This window comes from Strigops habroptila, chromosome 9, assembly GCF_004027225.2.
Source record: "Strigops habroptila isolate Jane chromosome 9, bStrHab1.2.pri, whole genome shotgun sequence".
Taxonomy (NCBI): Eukaryota; Metazoa; Chordata; class Aves; order Psittaciformes; family Psittacidae; genus Strigops; species Strigops habroptila.
In genome coordinates this window covers 16,583,177-16,608,514 of record NC_044285.2, presented here as the reverse complement: position 1 = coordinate 16,608,514, position 25,338 = coordinate 16,583,177, and the positions used below count along the sequence as shown (strand labels likewise).

Genomic DNA, 25,338 nt, shown 5'->3' with positions numbered 1-25,338 from the left:
ACTCATGAGGCAGGAAGCTGAGTGCTGGGACCCGCTGTGACTTCACAGCACAGAAGGCAATCCACCCAGCTGAGGAACAGCATCAAAGTCCTCAGCGTGTGTCTTAAAACTGCCACGGACAAAATTGCTGCCGTTACATTTGACATGTCCCATCTGTGGGCATTTGGACTTTGTAGACTGTGTTTCAAATAATATGGTTTCAACTGGAGAGCAGGTTAAACCCTCATTAACCAGTAAGTGTTAAAAAGTGTATTCAGTTGTCACCTCTACTGCACATTTCTTATATTCTTGTGCTTCAGGAGCTTGCTTTACAGTGTATTTTGAACCATAGAGTTAGATTCTCTGCTACTTATTCACACTGAGTTTCTTTAAGGAGCTAAATTCTCTTACAATTCGAATTTCTGTGCTTGCATCTTACAGCAGTATCAGCAACTAAAGCTGACTAATCTCCAGCTGTTCTATACTACCTTTGCAGTTAATATGAGGAGAATTATTTCAATTACCCACTATAAGCAGTAGGGCGCAATGTTTTGTAGAGGTTTGACCTTTATTTTCCATCTGCAAAGATGACCAAATACACAGACTTTCTGCAGTTGTTGCCAGACTCTGTGAACCGAATACTGAGTTAATCTAAAATGCAGATTAAATCTCCTGTGTTCTGCTAGGCGAGGAACAATGTTTAACCATAAATGCTGTGCCTTTGTTTTAACAATGCTTTCTGAACTGTAGAAAAGATTATAAAGAGCATATAACCAATAAGTGCAATCAGTTTTCAGTATTTCAGTACCATGATGTTTGGGTGACTCCCCCAAGTTTCTTTGCCCACTTGGCTTTGCTGCAGTCGGTACCCAGGCAGAGTCCCTAGGGATTCTAGTATAGAAAATGAAATTCCTTGATGGGTGTCAGAGGAGCTGCAGTGACCTGCACCATGAACCATGCTCAGGATCCCACCCCGTCCCTCAACAGCTTTTCGTGGTTTTTTTTCCCCCCTAATGAAATGGTAGCAAATTGTTGGCTTTAATTAAAGCTGACAGTGGGTTTCCTCTTCATTTCTTGCTGGTGGTGAATGATAGACACTAAAATCAGAGTGCAGCCCCTGCCTGCTGAGTATAAAGCAGAGTCATTAAGAGATGTGTCAGAAGGCCGAGCCCCAGCAGAGAGGGGAAAGGACAGCAGAGCCAGAGCAGCTCGACAGTAGTGCTGGGGTGTAGCAGCAGTAATGGTCTTTTCACTACACTCCAGCCAGGCCTCTGACTGACCTCTTAACCCATCTGCATGTTGATCTATGCTCCTCACTTATGGTAATTCACAGTTTGAGTCCAAAATCACTATAACTGTGTTTTGCTTTGTTTTCTTAATGCTGTTATCAATGTATTTTTGTTTCTTTGCCAGTGGAAAACAAAAAGGTACTAAACTGAAAAAACAAAATAATAAGTGTATGCATCCATGTGACAGGCAGGATATTTCAACTTTTTATTGCTTTCTGTGACTCTAATGGCTCTGTCTCCAGGAAGTGTTAATTGTGCATTACAAAATGGAGATGTTGTTCTCTCGGAGGTCTCCCCTCCTCCACAGGTGACTATCCTTCACTCCAGGAGCAATCAGTGCATTAACCTCCCCCTCTCCTCTTCTATTGCACAAGCACCAAACCAGGGAAATGGAGCCTGGTATAAATCTCTCGCGATGCTCTGAATGAGACAGTTCTGCAGCACAATCAGATTCTGCCCTTCTTCAACCTGTTATGCTGCTTTTCACAGCTGAATCTCTTTTGGTTTGGTTTGGTCGTTCCCCCTGCCCAAATCCTTGTTTCTTCTCTACTTCAGCGGTGATCCCCCTGACTGACTCTGAACACAAGTTGCTGCCTTTGCACTTTGCGGTCGATCCTGGGAAAGACTGGGAGTGGGGAAAAGATGACAATGATAACACCAGACTGGCCAAGTAAGACCTTTCTGTAACGTATTAAGCAGTAAAATGTCTTGAGCCATACCTGATTGAAGTACTGGGAGAACTGCACCAGAGGGGACTTTGTTCATGTGCTCTGGTGACATGGGAGAAGACAAGGGTGGGTCTCCGGCTGACGGTCACAGTTCAGGCTGCTGTTGCATCTCCTCGTTTAAGAACTGTTGCTTTTTCTTTCAGGCTTTTTGACTGACTGTTTCCTTCTTTTTTTTGTCCTTAGTTTGATTCTGTCTCTTGAGGCAAAGCTTAATCTTCTGCACAGCTATATGAATGTAACATGGATACGCATACCATCTGAGACACGGGTAAGGTGAACCCGCCTCGGTCTAAACCAGATGAGGAATACAAGGCAGGGCAGGGTGTTGTGTAGGGTCAACTGCAGGAAACACCTCAGTGTCCCAGCAGCAGGGACAGGTCACTCATGGCTCACTGTCACTGCAGTCAGGTTTATAGATTTTTCTGGTTATTGGTTTTAATAACAGAATTGTTTGTATATTTTGTTGCAACTGGTACTCTGTTCTGAAATGTATTTTCTAGCTTAATCTTTCTGTTAGGTATTTCAGTAGTCTGTGTAGTTCAGAAAAGCCTTAAAATAGACCTTTTCTCACCATTGTTTTCTTAGAACTTTGGCTAGCTCTCCTAGTGCAGGTCACCAATCCAGGTCCTTTCTGAGAATACATTTGCACCCCTGGACAGCTCCCAGTTTAGAGTGGCTGACAAAAGGCCACAGACTGGCACTGAACTGGAGCCTGGTACTCTCAGAAAGCTATTTCAGGACCTTGCCCAGCTGGCACCTAGTCAGCTGTAAATTTCTCCGCAAATTACATTGAATAGATTGCGGGGTTAGTCTGGAGGCAAAAGGTTGCTAGGAGAGGATGGAGGTGATTTAGACAGCCTACACAGATGGGATTTGAAAGGAGAAACAGAACACAAAAGAAGAAAGGATTTAACAAGCTGCAAGAAAGGAAAAATCCATTTTTCTACAGTTTCTGCAGTTGTAGCTACCACATCAGAAAAAGTAGAGGCAAAATGGTCCTGTAGTTGTAAACTGTGAGCCTGAACCTTGCGTTGCCTCTCCCTGCTTTGCACTTGCCACATGAGCATCCTCAGGTCACTTCAGTACTCATTTTCTCCTCTGTCAAGTGGGGATAACAGCTCTGCTCCCAGCAGGGTGGTGGGGTGGTCAGGGACTCCATAGAGATAGAGGACACTGAAGTACCCAGGGACAAGAAGCAGACGTGCATTTCTGTACCTCTCCAAAGCTTTTTTTCCTTTTGTTTTCCTCATTCTGGTTAGTTAAATGCTTCATATTTCTCTCTAGGAGATTTTAGCATCATGGTGTTTGAAAGCAAGACTAGGTTTTGCAGGGGTAAATGAACAGAGCCCCACTCTGAATTAGCCTGGGATCCTCGTTACTGCGTTTTCAAGAAATATGTTTTATTTCCTTACATAAAATATGCAGTGGAACTCAGACTTCTGACATGAGCTTTATCTGCGTTATTTTTCCAGTAAGAATGAATGCACCTCACAGTATTCCTCAGTCTACTTGTTGAGGTTTCATTTTCCAGGCGAGATGTTTAGCTCTGGTGCATCAGACCTCTGATTTCCATGCACCAGAGACCTGAACAATGAAGAAAGTAATTGAAATAGGTTGCTACATACAGGTTTGTGTGCCACATTCCCCTTGCAGCTTTCAGCAGAACCTCACTTCCCTTCCATGACAATGTTGTCAGTTTCTTTCCATGCTCATTGAGGCAGCCTGTACTGTAGATGCTTCCTATGGAGTGGCCAGTCCCTGTATGCTGGCCAGCCACTCAGCTGGTCAACACAAGCAGGGAGGTTGTGCTGCAGCCTCCTCCTCAGCAGGAGCACTAACACTTCTTTCCATCACCCAGACACTGATTTTGACAGAACCTCTGCATGACTGACCTCTGTTGTACAGATGTGCTTGAAATGAGCCAAAAGCTACTGTAGGAACAAGCAAGATACATAGCACAGCCAAATAAGCTTTATTTGGTGAAGAAAAGAGGCTAAAAATGTCAGTGCATAAATTAAAAAGTACATTTTAAATCAATGTTAAAATACATATTGGATTTAGGGGCTTGGGGTTTGGTTTTTTTTTGCACCCAGTCCCTGTATGAAACTGATCTTGCTGTATCTAATTATGATTACTTTTCCATAGCAGGCCCCTTTGGCGCAACCAGAATCCCCTACAGCTTCAGCTGGGGAAGATGTTCAGTCTCTGGCTGACTCAATGGACTCGGACCGAGATTCCATCTGTAGTAATTCGAATGGCAATAATGGCAAAAACAGTAAAGAAAAAGAAAAGGACAAGCAGAGGAAAGATAAAGACAAAACCAGGACGGATTCAGTTGCCAATAAAATAGGAAGCCTCAGTAAAACCCTGGGAATTAAATTGAAAAAGAATATGGGTGGTCTTGGAGGCCTGGTGCATGGTAAAATGAGCAGAGCCAATTCAGGGAATGGGAAAAATGGTGATGCAGTAGAGAAAGTCAAAGAGAAGAAATCCAAGTCTCGAAAAGGGAGCAAAGAGGAGTCTGAACAGTCTGCGAGCACTTCTCCATCTGAAAAGACCACTCCATCCCCGACTGACAGAGCGAGCAACTCACCCGTCGAAAAGACGAACGCTAAATCCTTCCCTGACAAGCAGTCCGACCCGTGGAAGTACAGCACTGACGTGAAACTCAGCCTCAATATTCTGAGAGCTGCCATGCAGGGGGAACGGAAGTTTATTTTTGCTGGCCTTCTCTTGACCAGTCACAGGCATCAGTTCCACGAGGAGATGATAGGCTACTACCTGACCAGTGCACAGGAGCGTTTCAATGCGGAACAGGAACAGAAAAGAAAGGATGCTGAGAAAAAGGCTGCACTGAATGGGTCATCTAGTAGGAAACTGGAGCCAGAAGCATATTCAAAAGAAAAATCCGAAACATCTCCTCAGGATAGGGCATCACCCGTCTTGCCTCAAAGCCATACAACTCAGCTGGTTTTAAAATTTAAAGACCGCACTAGCCCCACTCCTGGGTCATTTTCTTCACCAAGTAACGGTGCTAAGAAAAGTGGACCCATTCCAGTATCTGCCCACTATAGCCATACGCCACCTGTCCAAAGGCAAAGTGTCATCCATTTGCATGATGTCAACTCCAAGCCATCGAGCTTCCAAGATGATACCTACAAGCCAGTGGTTGGCACCCTAAAGACCTGTGCCACCTATCCCCAACAGAACAGATCACTGTCTTCTCAGAGCTATAGCCCAGCCCGGATATCCGGTATCCGCACGGTGAACACGGTGGAATCGCTGAGCTATGCCATGCCTACTGAACACAAGTCTCAGACATACACAAATGGGTTCAATACTGGTGATATTAGAGACTGCTTAGAATATGCTGATGAGGATGCTCCACAGACCTGGTTGAACAATGATAAAAATCAAGGCAGAAGCACAGTTTGCCCAATCTATTCCATCCAGCAGAACCGCTGTAAGAAGGAGAACTGTTCCTTCTATGGTCGTCCTGAGACTGACAATTACTGTTCATACTGCTACAAAGAGGAGTTAAAGCGCAGGGAGAGAGAAAGCAAGGGACACAGGCATTGAGGATGCTCCCGTGACTACTTAGTTTTACCATTTTCTTACTTACAAAGTAAACAGTGTGGAATGGCAGCAGAAGGAATCCTTACAAAAAGAATAAAGGATTGATGAGTAAATAGTGTCTAGCTTTTCGCTTTTCCGGGGCAATGAGGAAATGATAGGATTAATTTATCATAAAAACAAAAATATTATTTTCCATTTTGTCAGTGTCTTTTTTACATATACTGGTAAGCTGAAGGGTTGTTTACTCCTTTGTCAGTGCTGTGTATATGTTTGGTCAAAAATTTACTAATGGTGCCTGAATTTACACTGACATCACTCAGGTAGTAGAATGATAGGGGAAAGTCATAATACCGGAGATGTGGTGTTGTAGTAGGGTAGTATCTGCCTGGCAGACAGATGAAATTCTATAGCTATTACGAGAGTATTTTTTCCTCTGCAAAACCTAAATTTTTCATAGCCTATTTTATTTTTTTTTTAGGAGGGTAGTGATTTGCATACTGCACATTTTTAACATGGCAGCATATTGCATTACTACTAACGTTTGTACTCGCTTCAGCCTGGAATGGAATGATGCTGGGAAAATGGGAGTGAAAGGTCTGAATTCACGAGGGCTGTAGCTCTTCCTAATTTTAAGTTTTTACCACTTATTTCTATATTCCCAATTAAAAAAAAAAAAGTAGATTTGAGCCACTTTTATTTGTACCGAATTTTTAAACAGGCTTTACGTTATGATTTGCAAGACTTCACACCACCAAAACCCTTCTCATAGTGTAGTTTTGGGTGCCTGAATTTCAGCAGTATTTTCATTGCTGTTAAAATGGAGAGAAATGTAAAAGTAAAATTAAAATATTAGATTTGGAAAATGTGATAACTAGCTGGGAAAGTGAGGATCATTTTAGAGCTGAATGAACTGCTTGTCAAAACGAATGTATTGCATCGATTGATTCCCCTAGCCATTGCATGAATTTAATCATTGTTCATTCCTTTCTCAACATTACTGAGTGGCAGTTATAGTGAACCTGACTACTCCTGAGGTTTTCTGTTGGCTCCACCTCTTTTTGAGCCTTCTGCTGGAGTGAGGTGCATGCTCCCCAGAAGGTGACAAGATATCCATAGAATACCTCCAGTGTGACTGGCAGCTCCTAGCACAGGTTTGCACAAGTCTGATATACAGATATTTCCAGAAGTATTTGCAATACTATTGAAAATAAAACTTTGCTCATAGAAACAGTTCTTTGAAGCGGACTCCACAAATACTGTTCAAGTAGATGTGTGACCCTGGGAAGTTCTCTCTCTAGTACTAGCCATTTTTGCAGCCCTCCACCATCAGCTGGCGTAGTGTAGTAAGAACTCTGTAGTCCTTACAGCTGTAAGCAGTGGTTCCTTTACTGTCCACAGAGAGCTCATTTTCCACAAGTGATTCACGTGCTGCCTTCCAGACTGCCTACTCTGCCACCTGAAGGTGCAGAACGTGAGTTCTCCCTTACTCATGATGGAATAGCACTTTTCTGGCTTGGACAGGAAAGGTTCTTTGCCAAAGAGTCTTTGTTTCTGATTCTTTTCTGCTGTACCCCAGTTTTTACTCTTGACAAGGGTGGCACTATTTCACTTGTGTACAGGTAATCCTAGTTAGCCTTGAAGCCAAGCCTGAAGTAGTGGAACAAGATACAAAACTTAGGCTGACATGCAGTGGCCTTCAGGGAGCGTGTAAGCTTGTGCTGATGTCCCACTGAAATCTGTAGAGCTGAGCATATACTGAAAATTGACTGTATCTTTAGGTTTTCTGCTGAATGGGAGGTTTAAGGAATAGTTGAAAAATAAACCTATTAAATAGCCACTCCGGGAAAGTCCCAGTCTTTGCCATGTTAGCTCTTCCATGAATTACCTGTACTTCATATTTCTTGTTGTATACTGAGCATACACTGAATGTGACTGAATTTGCATTCTTTCACAAAATGGAAATACTGGTATGAGTAATGAGAGGTTAGAACTCCACGGGACGTCTGTCCTTAAGGTAAGCACATTCTAACCCCATGGCTTGGGTAACTGTTATGATTACATGGAAGTTCTGTGATTGCAGATGATGCTGAAACAAGCCAGATCATGTTAAACCACATCACATACACGTGATTGTATTTGTTACTGAGACTGAGAAAACTGACAGGATAAAGAAAAAAACCATATTTAAGAAGTGTTAGAGCATTAGAGTAGCAGTAGCATTGGATAATCTGAGAATTGCTTCTGTGTAAAATTGTGCTTAAGAAATAGTAGATTAGCAACGAACTACACCAGCCCAGGTATTTAAATCAGTTGTATCCTTTCTGAATTAGGAAAAAAGTAACAGCACAAATGTAAAAATAAGCAATTCCCATGAGAATTTGCAGTTTCCCACTTCTCGGAGGAGTTGTTTCTATAGAACGTTTTTAGTGTTGACTACTCACCAAAGAAAGAGGTGTACAGCTGGTCAGGACTTAGATAAATTCCTCTGTTCTAAATTAGTGACTAGATTGTACCTGTTTGTTAGATTCTTTTGAACAGTTGGTCTTCTGAATAACAACAGGCTTGTCTGAATAGGACCCTGAGCTTGTGTTCACTGTTAGCCTCAAGTCCCTTAGATATTCCCATGATATTTATCACTATTGGATTGCTCATTTTAAAATATGTTACATGAAATACTGACAGAACGTTTTTTAGTTGTGCCTGTTCCCTCAGAATCCTTTTCTTGTAGTTTTAATTCATTTGCTTAATACTGCTGCTTTCTAATATCCCACTGTTCTTTTGTCCCTTGACGTTTGCTATTGAAGAGAAGGTGCAGGCCTACAACGCACTTTGCCAGCTAAAATCTACCGACCATTTCCCAGTCGTCCTTTTTTCTGGATACGTCATACTCTGGTTTTTGTGGTTTTTTTTTTCTTTCTTTTTTATCTCTGAGAGGTTTGTGGCAGGTGTCTAAAGGAGATTCCAGAGTTGGTATTAAACAGCCCAGATGTGCAGAAACAGTGCCCCCTGCTGAAGAAGCCCATTAAAGTCCCATTAAAATGAGAGTCTAGATGTAAGAGGCAAATCTCTATCTTTTTTTCTTCCAGAGAGAATTCCCCACTGCTCGTGAGTTGCATTCACCAGCACTGGAAGATGTTGTGTCATTCCTAAGCTGGGTGTGAGAGGGAATAGTCTTCAGGCCTCTCAGAGCTTGTCAGAGTTACCACATAGTCCAGAACCCCGCTTTGGTTCTGGAGGACCCTGTTCATCTCAGCTGTTGGCTCAAGTGGCCACAATACACATGCATGCTCTTGCACTTGTGTGTGCTTCCCCCCCCGCCAGCCTCCTGGATAGTGAGTCAACAACTACCACTGTTGTTAGGATTTCAAAAGTACAGACTAACTCCTGGGAAGGCTTCACCTTCCCAGAATAGATCTAAAATCACCAGGAGATGTTTAGGTTGGAGGAAGCTGGAATTTTTTAATGTGTGAATGTGCAATTTTTCTAATTTAAGACAGGCTTTTACTCCTATTATGCACTTTTTTTACTTTGTTCATAAACTCTGGTACAAAGGTCTGTTTGTAACAGAGGACACTATACAGAATGGGTTTCAGTCACACTTTATATTGAAGATCCATTTAAAGTGCTAGACTTGACAAGTACTTCGTCAGATGCGGGTGTCAGTTGTAGCACATGGCTAACAAGCAGCTCATTCAGAAGGTGGTGTATGTTATCCAAAGTAACTTCAGATATTTTGGATTTTGGAACAGTCAATTAACCTTTTGTTACTATGGTTCATTAAGCCTTATAAATGCAATGGAAATACAGTGTGTGACCCTGCTCTCTTTAGCAATTAGTTCCATATTCCTAAGTTAAAGGTTACATTAATGGGATGAGTGAAGGGAGGATGCTGCACTTGGAAAGTTGTCTGTTGCTTATTTATTAAGAAGTCTAACTAGGCCAAGTGAAGTGTTCAGAGTGGTCGTTTCTGCAATTGCAGAGCTCGTGGTGTGAGCAGTGTTCCCTGACACAGAAGGCACTGAGGAGATGCACTCAGCGCGGGTGTGCGCACCGCTGGACTGCAGGTGGAGGCAGTCTGCTGAGGCAACACCAGTCCTTGCACATAGAGACGTATTCAGGGACATCTACTTCTCGTGTGATGGATGTGTAGATATCAAAAAATGCACAGCACAGATCTGACAAAATACTGCCCTCTGATTCTGCAAACAGTCCCACTGGTGCTCAACTTCACCAATGCGAAAGTCTCCCTGACATCATGGAGACTGCTTATTTTCAAAAACTTAAATCTTCAGAAACAGCATTCATGTTTGTAGGATCAAGGCCTGAGCCTTCAGCCAGCGCGGGTTCCCCTCAGGCTGCCTGACCTTACTCTTCCAGCGAAAGGAAGGATGAGAACTTTGCCTGAGGAGTAGAGGGAAGCCTGAGGCCTCTTTGGGCTCCGCGTGTTGTCCTGAAATCTGTGGGCAGGATCCCCTTAGCAGTGAGGGGCCTTAAATCAGGTGCTTCATGGACACACCGAATACTTGCAAGCTGGATGTGAAAGTAAAGTACAATCTGGTAGGGGAGTAAGGTCTGATCACACTGGGAATGTTTTGCACAGGGAAAAACCCAAATGTTAATAGAAATCACAATGACCTGAAAGAAAGATAGGTTCAGAGAAGCAAATTAACAGATGTTGATTTAGATGGCTTTTCAGCTTAGTGTATTTTATGTGTCTCAGTGTGTTCGAAGAGCATTTGTTTTAGGGTATGGCAGCTTGTGCAGAGGATCACCAAACAGTATCTAATATAGAATTTAAATTATTTCAGTAACAGACACTCGCATCTATTTTAATTTGCACATTAATTTCCATATAGTATACGACTGAAATACTATATTGTTAAAAATGAGAGAAAAGCAACACAAAGGTGTTTGTAAGTATGTTCTGTTTGTAGACTTAAGGCTGTATTATGTTGGAATTCTACAAGCCAAGTTTAAATTGTAATATAGAAATTATTTTTATATTATTTTCCAAATATGCTACAGAGCAATAGTTTGCGCCTTTATTATAAACAGGGTCATCATTTCAGTAGGTTGCCTTCAGAAATGCTGATGGAAATTACCCATGAAAAGAAAGCTTTGTAAATGCACTTGTCGTTTCTAACTGTCTGTTGTGCACATCTATATCAAATGCAAGTTGAATATACACTTTTTTTTTAATTGAAAAGCTTTAAATTTTTCTTTATCTATTTTGGTACAACAATTCCATGCTTCGTTCCAGTCCCTACCAATAGCCACTTTTATAAGCAGCTTCTGAATAAACACTCATCTGGAAAATTTCCTTACCAAGTGAAACATTTCTGCGCAGACTGATTGACTTGGGACATTCAGGATACTCCCTGAATCCATTGGAGTAGGATTGCTTTGCCTTTTTTGAAAACAGAATCAGAGATTTATTATTCCTTCCAAATGAACATCAAGAAGGAATACCCAGTGCAATCATTTAGCACCTGTGGGAAGAAAATCACTCTAGATCATAGAAATGTCATCCTCTAATTGGCAGGTACATTGTGTCTTAATAGGTAACAAATATGCATTAGCTTCTTTCAGATTAAGGTGTTCAGATTTAATTTCTTCATAGTTCTTTGTACTGTACCTATCAGTTACTGATGAACTGTGCAAAAAAGATGTTGCAAACTAGTGCATATGTTAAGTTAGTTCAGTGTAGGTTTAAAAATTCCATAACTTTTGTGGTTTAGTTTGTTGGGGTTGGTTTGTTAAGGTGTGTACTGCAAGCAAAATGATCAAATCCAGGTGCTCAACATGAAGGTTCTGCATCTAGGTTTCTCCTAATAGAGAGACTGGGTTTAAGATGTACTGAGCATCAATTTCTGTGGGAGCAAAAGCTCTTGCTTGGTTTTGGAAAACCAAGTGAGCGTTTCTCCAATACGTGTTTGGGGCTTTTCTTTATTAGTCTACACTTCAGTCCATGGAATTTACATTTTCTCTTTAGCAGTTTTCTATGTGCGAACAAATAATTGGACTTACTCATAAAGTGATTGCTTGAGTGTGGAGAGACTTGCCTTGTACCAAAACACCATATAATTGTCCATTTAATTGTTGCATTCTTAACGGGGCTAGTGTATTCCGCTGATTTTGGGGGATATAAGACCTTTTTTTCTTGGCTGTAATGATCATTCTGGTTGGTTTGGTTGGGTTTCTTGCCTCTCAAGTGAATATGTCGTTCTGATTGCTGTTTTATCTCCCATTACCTGAATGCATGCACTGTACCAAGAGAACTGAAATGGCTGATGCACATTTGCACTATGGAACACGCGATATGGGTAAAAGCCACCATGTTCCAAACAGCCTTAAAATGATGACTCTCGGGGGACTGAGAGTCACTTAACTGGATGCAGCCTCTGTCCCACTTCCTCATTTAACCATGACTGTAAAACACTCTAGCCTGCTGTGGTCTGCAGAACTGTATGCACAGTCATCTGAGTAACATCTGATCTTAAAAGAAATGTTTCTTTAAGAAATTGTAATTATTTGACAAGTATCAGGAAACCTCCATCAAAAGAGGAGACGAGGGTAAAAATACAGAGATTATGTTAACTAACAGAGTAACCATGTCGCCAAAATACTAAAGAGAGGGAAAATAGTTAAGATGTATCAAAAACTATTTCCTGTCAAGACTGGAAATTTTGTAGCTCTTCCTGTATTCTGGGAACACGGAAATGCTGTTTTGCCATTCATCTCTGCATCGAATGTAGTCTCTGGCTTTGTTGCAGACGTTTGCTCTTGGGGAAGAAGGGAGAGAAAAACGTCACATTTTCTTTCCTTCTTAAACTAAGCAAATTATACTCTAGTGGCAGAATCCTCTGAGACTGCACAAATATGATCCTGTGTTAGAACTAAAGAGTGCCTAACTCCTCTATGTGAGTTGTGTATTTAATTTCCATTTTGTCCCTTTCAAATACTGGGTTTTTTTAAAAAAGGGAGGGGGGAGTTTAAAGAATAAGCTTGTATGGTGGCGACCCAGTTCTTCCTTTGTTCACATGCAAAATCAATACAAACATGAAAATGGAATGACACTGGAGTTGCACTTTCCCTCTCAGGCAAGCAGAGAGGTAAAAGCTGCCTGTTTAAATCCCATGTAGCTGCTTTGCCACGTAATTAGAATCCCTTGGCACAGGAGATTTGTCTGATGAAGCCTGACAGTGTATCAGGAGCCTGCAAGACATGGCCAAACTAGCCAGAACAGAGCAAGCCTGGTCATTCTTGCCTTTAAAACACGTACAGTTCATGCTGGCCCGTGGTGTCTGAGCAGCATCTTTTCAGTAAAGATGAAGTGGAACACTGCCTTGTCATTTGCCTCCAGTTTTAAGTAACAAAGCCTCTTCCCCATGCTTTTGGTTAAAATATGCAGGAGCTGTAGCAGCAAAACATGGCACCTCAGGCTCAGAGAATGCCCTGCATCTCCTTTTAATGGGCGTGCAATCAGGTATGAACTGAAACACAGCCATGCGGGCGTGATAGAAGCGCTCTCGTCTCTAAACCTTGCAAAGTGTGTGCACTTATGTTTAATACTAACAGAAATCAGTGATTTTATTGTTTATTTGCTCAAGATTGAGTACTGTAAATACAGTCTTTGTATGATGCACATAGCGTGTGTACAGTACAAGAAATGCTTTTCCCTCGGAGCTGCTCAGAGTTTTGCATGCACATGATCCATAAACCAAGGAGAACAAACAGGATTTAAGCCTAGATTAAGTAATGAATGTAATTAGCTACATAGACCTCAGCAGCTAGGAGTTCCCAACCATAGTATTCCAGGCCAGCTTTGACAGTTTGGTACAAACTTGTATCCCAGTGATCTAGATCAGGTTTGTGCTCTGTCCTGGGAAGGAGCAATTCCTTCTGTATCTTTTCAAGCTCCTACCCTGCTAGTAAAGCAGATTTCAGATCTGTGTAAAACTCTTGTTTTCTTATTGGACTCTCTCTAGAGCTTTATTTCACATTCAATTATAAGACGTAAAATAGTGTTACAAACTTTCCATAATCCTTGAAGTTGACTGCTGTGTGGCTGAAAGACTTTGTTCTCCTTGGAAGGCCTCGTTCTTCCTCATGGATTCTTGTGACTAACATTTTTGTATGGAAAAGTGGAATGAACCATTGAAAATATTAATGCTGTTTACATGTATTTCTGCCAGTCAGTATGCTTTACCTTTTTGTTACACAATTCTGTGGTGTTAAAACGCAATGCCTCTCAGTTATGGGCAAATTTTGAAGGACAGCTTGAATTATTATACCCAAAAGGTATATGTAGCTAATGCATCATAACTTTATTATTACTGTTGTATAATATGCCCTCCCCAAGTCATTTGTACATCTTTTTTTATTTCTATGGCTAACATTTTTCCTTTCATCTTCTACTTGCTTAGACGAATTCAAAAGCTCTTTGTCCTTAAAGCCTGGGGTAGATTTTCCAATACAGAAGATGTGGCTCTCAGTTCAGATTACATGCAGAGTGGCTTGTCTCCCCAAACATAAGTTAAAATAACAGAGATGTCACACCCCGCGTTTATAGAAATTCATTTGCTCATTAACTGAAAGTCTCTGTTCAATTCTAACCAAAGCTTATTATATGAAGTTTAAGAAATCAGGATAGGTAACATGTCTCTTCCTAGTAACCCAGCAAGCTCAGCATTTTTAAAAGTGCAGAAATGTACCATAGATGGATTTGTACTTGAAGCCTGAATTTCAAGGAGAGGGAGTGCTTGGCTCTCACCGGGGTTTAAATAGATGTTAATAAGGAATAAAGCAAGTCTGGCTGATTTCTGTTGGTTAAGAATTCAACTTCTTGGGAGTCTTACCATCCTTCTCATTTTTCAGAGTCAGGATTTAAGTTTCTTGTTGTCTTCTATAAATTTATATGATTTTAGCAGAGATTGATTTAGGAATTCAGTAAACAATATAATAGATACAAATTCATTTATAGCTGGAGTGACTTTTCAGGTTTCTCTGACCATTTTCTTGCAAAACTTTTATCCTGTATGAAAGGAGTGAATTTCTCTTTTCCCATTCCCTTCCCTATTCGTAATTTAAAGACATGATTGGTTGCAGTCACTTCCGTCTGCAAACAAAACAGTTGATCATTGTTAAGATGACTGCCATATTGTGTTTAAATCCATTGTTCAAAAGAAACAGGAGCATTAATGAATGTTGAAGGATAATGAATATTTTTTGTTGTGAAGTGTGAATTCTTGAGAACCTTTTCTACATGCAGGTTTCATTCAAATTCAATTTAAATGTCATTTTTAATCTGATCCATACTTTGACAAAGATGATGTGTAAGAGCTGTTTTTAGCAGTTGGATTGTTACTTTGTAAAGTATTAAAGCACTAAACCAATTTTTGCAATAGGTAGTAAAACTTGCTTTTGTTTTGAAAAACTTCCAGTTACAACTGTTGCACTTTTTATAGCAGAACTGTATTTAATTTCTTTCTTTTATGAAAGATTACTCAAAGTAACTGATAGCTCTGTAATCTGTGTGAATTGGCTTCTCCATTATTTGAAAGAGAGAGAAGCTATAATGCCTATTCAATAAAATTAACTTATTTCTAAAGTATCCGTATGCTTGAATTCTTGTTTGTGGTCTCTGTGTGCTCTCCTCGGTGTATGCTGGGGAAACTCTAAAGCCTAGAAAAGAAACCAGGCCCCATGAGCATGCTGCACACCCAGGGAGGTTAATTGGTTCATCACAAGCTTTCGTTCTGCTGCCACAAAGTTCACTCCATTTGATTTCAAGGTTAATTTGGATCAATTGGGTAACTCTGACAATCTGAGGCAAAAGCCAACCATCAGTCACTGCTGGGCCTGCTCAGCTTTCATTTCCACAGAGTATTCCTAGTTCCTAGGCTCCAAAGGCACAAGGCTCCTCCATGCAGAGGTACAGTGCTGCCAAGCCACTGTGCTGCTGTTGTACAGCCTGTGCTGTGATTGTCACTGTGACCGTCCTCAGGGCATCTACGAACAAGCAGCAGACAGGATGTCTGCAAACAACTATGTTTGAACTGCAGTGGTTTTGAAGAGAAATCCCAGTGTTGCAGAAAGTCATCTTACCATGTGGTAAGTAACTCCGGTTTTTGGCCTTGGATCTCATTTCATTCCTGTCTGAGTTCTCTGTTGCCCCTGAATTGCTTGTACCCACTGATGGGGCCATCCCTTGACCTCTGTGTTAGGGTAAGCAGATTGTGCTTTCCAAGGCTGTTGCAAAGGTTTATTTGCAGCTTCTGGAATGCAGTCTTTCTCATGCCTGTGCTTCAAGTCTCCTCTAGCCTTTTAATATCTCCCTTCATCTGTAGATATCTGAATTAGACTGAAAGCTTTTTGTGAAAAATACTTCAGCTCCAACAAGAATTAACTCACACAGACCCTGCTGCAGACTGCTAGACAGCCTCTCTTCTGAACTAGATTGCTTCTATATAAGAACTGATAGTGTCTGTATGTCAGTACGAGTCTATTTCCTAACTGAAATTATTGTATACTTATTCATAAAGATATCTTTAGTCTTTCTGGCCGTAAGATGCACAAGGAACTCTCATTCCTTGCTCTTTCACCTAGTATTTTTCAGAGTCCTTGCTTTGTGAGCTAGAGTCCTCCGTCTGGTGAGTATAGCCAAGTTGTTGTTTTCCTAAATACCTGAGTTAATTCTGATTATATCAAGCATGCTTGGTTTGTTTGTACCCAGTTTACTAAGCAATCCACATTACTCTGTATTAGCATCCAATCATTTAATCTTCTAATGTTATTAATAATTCTTTTAAGCACTTTCTCCTGGTGGCTGATAAAACTCTTAGTGTGGGGCTAGCCCTCTCTTGAGACATTGAATTGGTGGTTAATTACATATTAGATAAACTTCTAATCTTTTCAAGTAATCGAAAAAGGTTGGAAATAAGTAAACATTTTTTATTTTACCTTTATTTCTTTCTTGATTCAAGTTCCATATTAACCATTTTATTATTGTGCCTGTGCTCACAATGTGTGTAAATAGTTGTTTGACATCATCTTGAATTTGAATTGGGGATAAATCAATAAAATATTTGGCGAACGGGGAGATAAATCTTTGAATATGTCTACCTGTTCTGCAGATCTCAAAGGTATCCATCCACTAATATGGCAACCCACCGTTAGGACTTCCTTTCTTCATGATGCTGCACCTGGAGACAGAAGAGAAGCTAAGGGTCAGCATACCTAATTCTGGAGGTTATGCTCAAATCTCTCCATTTGCTAGAGTTTTCTTAAGTGGCATGACTAGTTTCTAGGAATATGGTTCTTAAACATAAGGACATTGTAATATTAAACTTATCTGCCTGGCTGATCAATACTGGAATTATTTTACCTTTATTGCAGTGGCACATGAAATAATTCTTGAGCACACTCCTTGTTTTGATTTAAAGACCACAATCATGCAATTTGTTTAATATGATCAGATTCCTGTATCCTTCTAGAGCTTTATCAAATCCAGGAGAGCTTCAGGAAAACAAAGGGCAGACTTGCTTGAAGAACTGACATTTACAGTTAAGAAAACACTTAGAGACTTCCCTGGGGGAAGGACATTAAAGCAACACAAGGCTTTACTTGCTGAAATCAAACATTGGTTGGCCTCCCCAGCGGGCATCCTGGCCAAGATCCGAACATTCAGATTCCCTCAACTTGTTTTGGAGATTTGTTTCCTTTTCATGGTGTGCTCAGAACTATCATGGATGAGTGTTCAGTCAATCCAGAAGTTTGGAAAACAGCATTTCAGTTTATGCTGCTCGTTGCTAATCTACCTCACTAAAAGTTTCAAAGAGGGAAACCAGCGTTAGTAAATAACGACTCCTTTGGGTCACCCTGTCAAATGGCTCTGTTTGGGGTGACCCTTCTCCTCTGAGGGCTTGCTCACTGCACTAACCCACACTGCAGTTGCCCCTGGACAACTGGTACCAGTTAACAACCATCTACTCATCTCCCACTGTGGGGATGCAGGAAGTGGTGTTGGTATCACATACCACAGCACAGAAATCTGGTGATAGATGCTTATCTGTATTAGCATATAGTGAAAGTTTGATTTCTTAATGAGAGGAGAGGAAATAGCCCACATCTGTGGAGTGCTGATAAAAAGGAATTCTCTTCAACCTGTCAGCTCTGTCGTAAGTGATTCCAACTTTCTTGTGTGGCATTTTTTCCTCACCAAACTAACTAGCATTTATAGTTGATTTCTGGCAACTTCAAATCCTATCAGAAAAGTTACATGATTTACTGCTAATCTTTGCTACAGGAAGGTGTATTGCAGGTGTTGCCTCTTGAGGTCTATAACCTGAAAGCAAAAAACTCAGAGGGGTGTAAGGATCCTGAAACGGAAGCAGAAGCTATGGCTGACATGCCAGCTGCGTGTTCCCTAGGATGGACGAGGAAGACTTTTAAGCAGATTTTACAGGGCTACCCTGGGAGCTGATAATAATGGTTTACAAGACTGCTAAACAGCTAATCTAAACTCACAAAGTGCTGTGAATCTAAGGCAAAAAAATTAACAAAGCCATGATTATTATCACTTTGACCATAGCATTTGCCCAACATCTAGCTATGTGCAGCGTAAGAACTAGGAGAAATCTGATGGATGAAGCACAGGCCAAGGCAGCTAACTGAGCTCTTGGGGCTGAAGAGATGCCTAAAGAATTCCTGGCCTCACTCTGTTGTGCCCCGGGTTACACTTGCAAGATGAAAATACTGTCTTTCTGCACAGAAAAATGTCACATCACCCTGTTCCCTCAAGAAGCTCACAGAACCATCTGAGTGAAAAAGCCACGGTTCTCAGTGCTGTGCACAATAATACTGAATTTACCTTCTTCATTCTACAGCAAATCATCTGCGGGATGCTCACAAAAGTTGAAAACTGTTGGAGGGGCTGGAATGAAAGCAAGGCAGACCCAAGCATCCATACCGCTAATGCAAGATTCAACTGCATGTAAGTCGTGGTATTGTATTTCAAGGGTTGCTGGTTTTTTCAAGTAAAATTAATTAGACTTCATCTGCCAATTGTAATAATGAACTTATGATTAATTAACTTACTGATTGTTCAAGTGAGCAGGAAGGAAGTGAAGCAAATAGCAGTGGCTAGTTTAAGACCCAGTTATTAATGCATTTTAATTATTAAATATGTGAATATATTTACTATTTAGGTGCTTATGGGTAATGTTCAAATGACATAATTTATGTGAACAGAGAAGAATCATGAGTTTAATTTGGTATCGGTGTCAGTTGTAAAATCTGTTACTGACTTCTTGTCTTCTGCATGGTATTCCAGGAAGAAAAAAAAGTGGCAAATGTTCTATCCATGGGATTTTAAATGTTGGCAGAAGGTTCATGTAAAAAATGTTGCTCTTCTTCTTTAAAGAAAGGTTTTTAGAAACTTGAGAAATTACAAAGAAAATACTAAGTTGTTTCTGGACATGAACTCAAACTATAGATGTGTGACTCTATGAATAACAAGGGGAAAGAATATAAAACTAAAAAGGGAATGAAAAAAAAACCCCAAACAATAAACACAAGTGATGCACAACACAATTGCTCACCACCCACCGACCGATACCCAGCCCAACCCGAGCAGCGATCTGGGCCTTCCGGGTGACTCCCCCCAGTTTCTATACTGGGCATGACATGCTGTGGTATGGAATACCCCTTAAGCTAGTTTGGGTCAGGTGTCCTGTCTCTGCTTCCACCTGGCTTCCCGTGCCCCTCCTCGCTGGCAGAGCATGACACTGAGAAGTCCTTGATCGGGGTAAGTGCTACAGAGCAACAACTAAAACATCGGTGTGTTATCAGCGTTGTTCTCAGACTAAAGCCAAAACATGGCACTGCACCAACTGCTAGGAAGGAGAAAAATAACCGTTACAGCTGAAACCAGGACTCTGGGATTTAATGCAGTAACCAACACTTTGCAGAAGGCTGGTTAATACATTACCAAGCATGTTATAAATTTGCCACCAGAACTAAAGAATTAGTAGTGTCAAGAGAGGATGTGTGGGGAGCACATCCTGCAGCTCTAAGGCAGGACAGTGCTTACAGGCAGGCAGGGCTAATTCTGCTCCAATGCCCAGATCGTTCCTGGAGCAGGCTCTGGGTAAGGAGGAAAGCGCTTATCCTGTGCTCACGTCAGCTCCCTGCATGTATGTGTGAGGTACCCACAGATGTTGATGGCAGTGGCTGTTGTTAGGTACGTGTCACCTGGGAGTTGGATGAACTCACAAGCAGAAGGTGACTAAGGAAAGGCTTTTTTCTTCTACAGGCAATGGTAACATGAACACTGATAGATGGCTGTCTTAAGGCTGTCATAAGGGATGTGAATATAAACAACTGCTGTTAGTAAAATAATAGCTGAATTTTGAAAGCATTGCACACACTGTTCCATCATGTTTTGGCTCTCATATCCAAGAGGGCGGATTTTTTTCTAAGAGAACCTCCTGTCTTACTTCATAAAACAGATTTTCTGGCCTTACGATAGCCCTGTTCTTCAGGCAGTCTATTTTAAGGGCCTGGTGAGGGTGCTCAGTAACTTGGCTGTGATTTTTCTCTCACTGCATGACACCATGCACAGGACTGAGCAGAGCCTGTGCCAGTTGTTCTGGAGGTCCCATCCAGCCCCTCCCAAAGCAGAGGAGCTGGGAGCCTCAGCACAGCTCAGGGCTACACAAAAGCAGGCAGAGTACAGCTGTGATTTAAAGCTGGGCATTCAGCTGTGCTTCATTCCTGTTTAGTAACAGTTAAGTGGTGAAGCGCTGTCTTCTTGAAATGCCTTCCCTCTCTTAGCCAACACCATGTAATACACAATTTTTACAGTAACTTGTAGCATAATTTTATTCCTGAAATATAACCCCTCCTTTTCAGTCCTCTTTAATCACAGTGATTTTGTGGAGAATACCAAATTTTCCATTCTTGGACTTAAAGCTTTATTTCAGGTTTGGTTTTTTTTTCCTTATTTCCTTCAGTATTAATTATCCCTCCTAAAAATAGACAGGCAGAGTCCAAAAATATCCAGTGGAGACTTAATGGAAGGTTTCTTACAGTGAAGCCAACAGCCAGGCATGATTTATTCACCCAGCCCCGTTGTTTGTGCAGCCGCACCCTCCACAGGGTTCCTGTTTCCTGGGCTTGCCTCTGTTCGCTCACGCGGGTTCTTCAGTATTGCTGCATGCGAGGGCATGGTAAGGGGAAGCCATCCACGAGCCAGTCTTCATGTAAAGCTGGAAAAGCTGGGGGGTGCTGTGGCTGCTTCCAAACCCTCAGCCTCTGGGAGTGATTCCTCTCCCGCGGGTCGGGAGGTCTTTTCTTCTGAGAGACCTGCAGCCAGCCCTGCCTGCTGCCCGGGAGCACGGGCATCTCCCTTGGCCCTGGTTCCATGAGCAGGGCTCACTGCAGCAGCTGGGAGGGATTCACAGTCCTGTACAAAACTTTATTCTTCCTTCTTCCTGTCAAGTCATCCCATTCCTCCCAGCAGGCTGCAAATGGCTCCTGAGAGTGGGAAAGCTGGGGATTGGCTTTATGAATTCCAAAGTTAACAAAAAGATTGTGTGTTAAACCAAACCTGCAAGGATGTGACAACCTCATGGGAGTTCTCAGTAAGAAACAGAGAAAAGGGACTCGTCTCGGGTCTGATGTGATCCTGTGTTTTGGTGCAGGAAGTCATGATACACCTGGTGTGGGGCCAGCCCCGTGTGGGGGTGCCCATCTCATTATTCCCCTCTGGGAAGAGCATAGTTGTGATGTTGAGTTTTAGCTGTATGTGAGCTTCCAAATGTGGCATTTTGAGAGAGTCCCAGACTGACACCTTTTTGCAGAGGGTGGGGCATCAGGCTTGAGAGAAAATTTACAGGGTCTTTGAAGTGCAAAGCTTTGAAGTTTAAAAAAGCTAGCAAATGCCTGTTGCAGTTCATAGTCTGTGGAGAATCTGGAAGGCAAGACTTTAAACCAAAGCGAGTGAGTAACGTATCTACAAGTAACAGACTGGGGAAGCGTGGCTTTCATTTTTTAACCGTTTATGTAGTGGAAGGTGAGCTCGATTCAAACGTGTGTACCAAACAACACTGTTCCCAGCTTTTCTTCCACTGGGAGGCTCTGAGTGTGCTTGGATTGCTGACGTAAACCACATGTGGTGGAAGGGGGAGGGAGGAATTTCTCTCTTCCCGTTGCTATTGTGTTTTATTATGTTTTGTGTCTGTTCAGTTTGTCTCCAGGATCAGAGAAATGACTCAGAAAGTTATTTCCACAATAGGAGAGCATGGGAAAACACAAACATTGGTCTCTTAAAGACACACAGTCCTGTTTATTACACACTGACATGCCTTACCTTCTAGTCTGTTGGAAATACTACCTGAGCAACCTTACTCCTTCCTCTAGACTCCCATTTGGATTTTGCACCTTAGGCCCTTCTTTTTCTATTAGCAAATGACATAAAATTACCCTATACTTCTTTCTAATTTTTCTATACTTATCTTCCCCCTCTTTACCATACCTTGCCAATTCATAGTACCTTACATCTGTTTCCCACGAGTTGTACATCTCACTCCTCTTACTATGCTGCCATACACCTGAACCTCTCTCTCTAACCAGCACCATCTCTCTGGTCCTTCAACTGGCCCATTTTCCTCAATGGTGTTCTCTCATCCACCCATTGGAACCTTCCCTCTGGGAGATTCCCCACTTGTACCTGGTAGGCCCTGGGAAGGACACTTGGGCTGGCTCTCAACAAGCCAGCTTGGGCAGTGTAAGCCTGTGTGACCCTTTGGCACGTACCTAACAAGTTCTAATGCAGCAGGCTCAGACCTGCTGCAGTGTGCTCAGGCAGGCACGTTTAGCCAGTGATGCAGAGAAGAAACATCAGCTCAGCAGAAACCTGCCAGCAACAGCATCTTAGAGCCCTTCTCAGCCCAGCACCTGATGCCACCCCCTCTTTTCCTGTCGAACATTTATTCCAGCCAGTGGAAACCGAAGATTAAATCAAGCTCCTGCCAATGCCAACCAGGTAGGACAGGTTGATCCTTTATTTACAATTATGATGCGGCAGCAATTATACTCTAGAGCTGTTTTCTCTTGGTGAGGCAGAGTCATTGCTAAGCTCAGTGTTTAGGTTTTGTTAGCAGACCTTTGGGGCCTGATCTTGCCTCAAACCCCTCTCGGGTTTTCTCAGATCTCTCTTTTTCACTCTTTTAATATTTGATTTTCTCCAGACTTGTATAATGTAAACTTGTTCTCTGAGTTGCCCAAAGCACAAATCTGGCTCCCAAAGCCAGTGTTCATTCACGCTTCCCTCTTCCCCTCTTGCTGCTCAGATGTCTGGGCATCCAGACTCCCCTCCCTTGTCTGGAGCATGGATTGAGAAATCTATTAAAATAATCCCTCACTCTTTATACTCTTTTCTTGCCAGCAATGCATTGTAGCTAGACAGACATGTGGGCTTGCCTGCTTGAATTGCTGTTTGACTTAGCTTCCTCCTCTACCGCTCTTGGAAAAAATGATGCAGTTTCTGGTCATCTTTGGAGGTGCTGCCTGGCAGCCCCACATGTGTTCTGGTGCAGTATGAGCCTTTTTGGTCAGCTGCTGGAAACTGGGCATGTCTCATTGTCCTCACCTCTCTTTTATTTCTATCTCCATCTTCTCTCACTTTTTTTTCTGTTTCTATGACTGTGTATTTATATTCATGGCACTTTAATCTCTTGCAGTCAAACAGCAAAGCATGCCATGGGCGTGGTTCCTGAAAAGCTGGGGTAATGAACCTGAAGGGGACTGCTTTGAAGCCAGAAATGATACACAGGTCAGTGTAAATAGGAAAATCCCATCCTAATTCCAGCACTAATATCGCTTTTCTTCTGAACTGATGGACTACTGCCAAGTCTATGAACATTTCATGGCAAATGCTGAGTCACAGGCAAAACAAACCCATACATCTAGCAACCCGAGAGGAGAAGTTTCTTTTGAAGGTGAGAATGTGCGAACCTACATGTTTCAGAGTGTGGGTGTCTGGGTGGGGAGGCACATAACACTACAGTACCAAGGCAACAACTCCATACTTAAACTGAAAAGAAGGCATATCCTTTTAGAAGGATTTGTTTCTCTTTTCTTCTAGAAAGGTTAGAAAACAGTCTTTGACTGCTTTTTGATTATCAGACATAAGATGGATCCTTCATGTAGGAAGACTTCAGAAATGCTACTCTTCAGGGCCTATTTTCACAAACAAAACAGTGTTTAGAAGTGTTGTGTAGCCTGTATTTTCAAGAAACTTCAGGCTCATTCCTTCACAGAGGAGCAAGAGTCTGTATGAGCTTTCTCCAGCATCAGCGAAAAAAGACTCCTCACCACCTTCCCCCCAGTACAAACAGTGAATTCAGACAGAGCAACTGGCTGGAAAACCAGGTAGCGGCAGAAGCCAGGTATGTCACACTAACCCTGTCCACAGGAACAAACTAGCAAAAAGCAACTGGACTTCTACAGCAGCTAGAACAGAAAGCCTAGCCTGTCTGTTCGAGTGTGAAAACTGAATGGGGTGACAAGGAGGTCTGGGGAAGCATTGGAGGAAAGACTGCCAGGGGCAGGGTAATGTTAGTTATTTCAGTGGATCTGAAATGTAAGAAGTTCACCAGACAGACTGATACACAAGGTCTGCAAGGGAACTTCCACTCACTCAGGTTATTAGATGGTTTACCTGGATTTTTGCTTCAGGATTCTCAGAATCCGAATGCTTCAGAGAATCCCCTGCCTGGGATTTCCCAGTTATAACATGGACATTGAGAATAAGCAGGAAGAGGCCACGTCATGCTGATGTTAGTAGCAGATCATGAAACAAACCTGTGGTTTTCTGCTGGACAAGAGCACTTTGTCTTGCGTTCCAATGAGGGCTCACCAATAGTCGGGGCAATCCACTTCATGTGCGCAGAGGCCGTTATGCTCAGATAACAAGCCCTTAGATACTGCATTAGCACAGTTAAGCATTCTGTTATTTAGTGAGCTATAAAATAGCAGCTGATCACAGACATATACAGATGTACAAGTGAAGGGCGCATGGGCAGATAATGAACAGCGCTGGCAGTTCAACACTGCAATGGGGAAACCTGCTATTAAAGATAATGGGTCTCCAAGTTATGTGCTCTGAAGAGTTTTCATGGCCCCTGCAAAAGAAAATGTACTAATTTTAAAGTAATTCCCGCAATTGGATGTTTTAGTTTTCATCTTCCAATAGTAGTCCACTGGTTTGAATTATTTTTGCAATCAGTTAGAGTGTTCTATAGACATATATTCATTATAGGGCACAGAACTGTTTTCCTGGGGGTGTGGTGGTGCTTTCAAACGAGGATAAAGGCAAACATCTGCCACTGCCTCGTGTCTCTGAGAAAGTCACTCAAATCTCTTGTGGTTCAATTTCCTCATCTTTAAAATTAGGCAAGAACATTTCATGGTGCTATGAGATTAAATTACTGCTGTTTGGATAGGACACTGCTACTTGCAGAGATGGTATCAGAAATTTGCAAAGAACTGAGCTTTGAAAGAAAGGATGGTTAACACTCTGACATTGAACCCATGCATATTAATCCCATAACCATCTTGTAAAGAAAAACACAGTCTATGCCAGCTTTGAGAAGGGAATTTCACTGTGCAACTATAAAATACTGCTTAAAGCAGAGGAGAGTACAAAACAAACATCACAGAAACTTTCAGTGATTAAAAAATATATCCCTTTTAAGCAACAG

At 41.9% G+C, this 25,338-nt stretch overlaps 1 protein-coding gene across 5 annotated transcripts in view; it reads left to right on the top strand.

Annotated features, from left to right (window-relative positions):
- The window catches only part of OTUD7A (OTU deubiquitinase 7A), a 117,717-nt gene extending 111,952 nt beyond the window's left edge, over nt 1-5,765 (top strand). For 4 of the 5 annotated variants that reach the window (XM_030498194.1, XM_030498197.1, XM_030498195.1 and 1 more), the window contains 3 exons: nt 1,824-1,938; nt 2,180-2,264; nt 4,142-5,765. In XM_030498194.1, coding sequence (XP_030354054.1) covers nt 1,824-1,938; nt 2,180-2,264; nt 4,142-5,575 — 1,634 coding nt within the window. In that variant the 3' untranslated portion in view covers nt 5,576-5,765. The remainder of the gene's footprint in view (nt 1-1,823; nt 1,939-2,179; nt 2,265-4,141) is intronic. The other variant, XM_030498198.1, reaches the window with a different exon arrangement.
- The last annotated feature ends 19,573 nt before the right edge of the window (nt 5,766-25,338 follow it).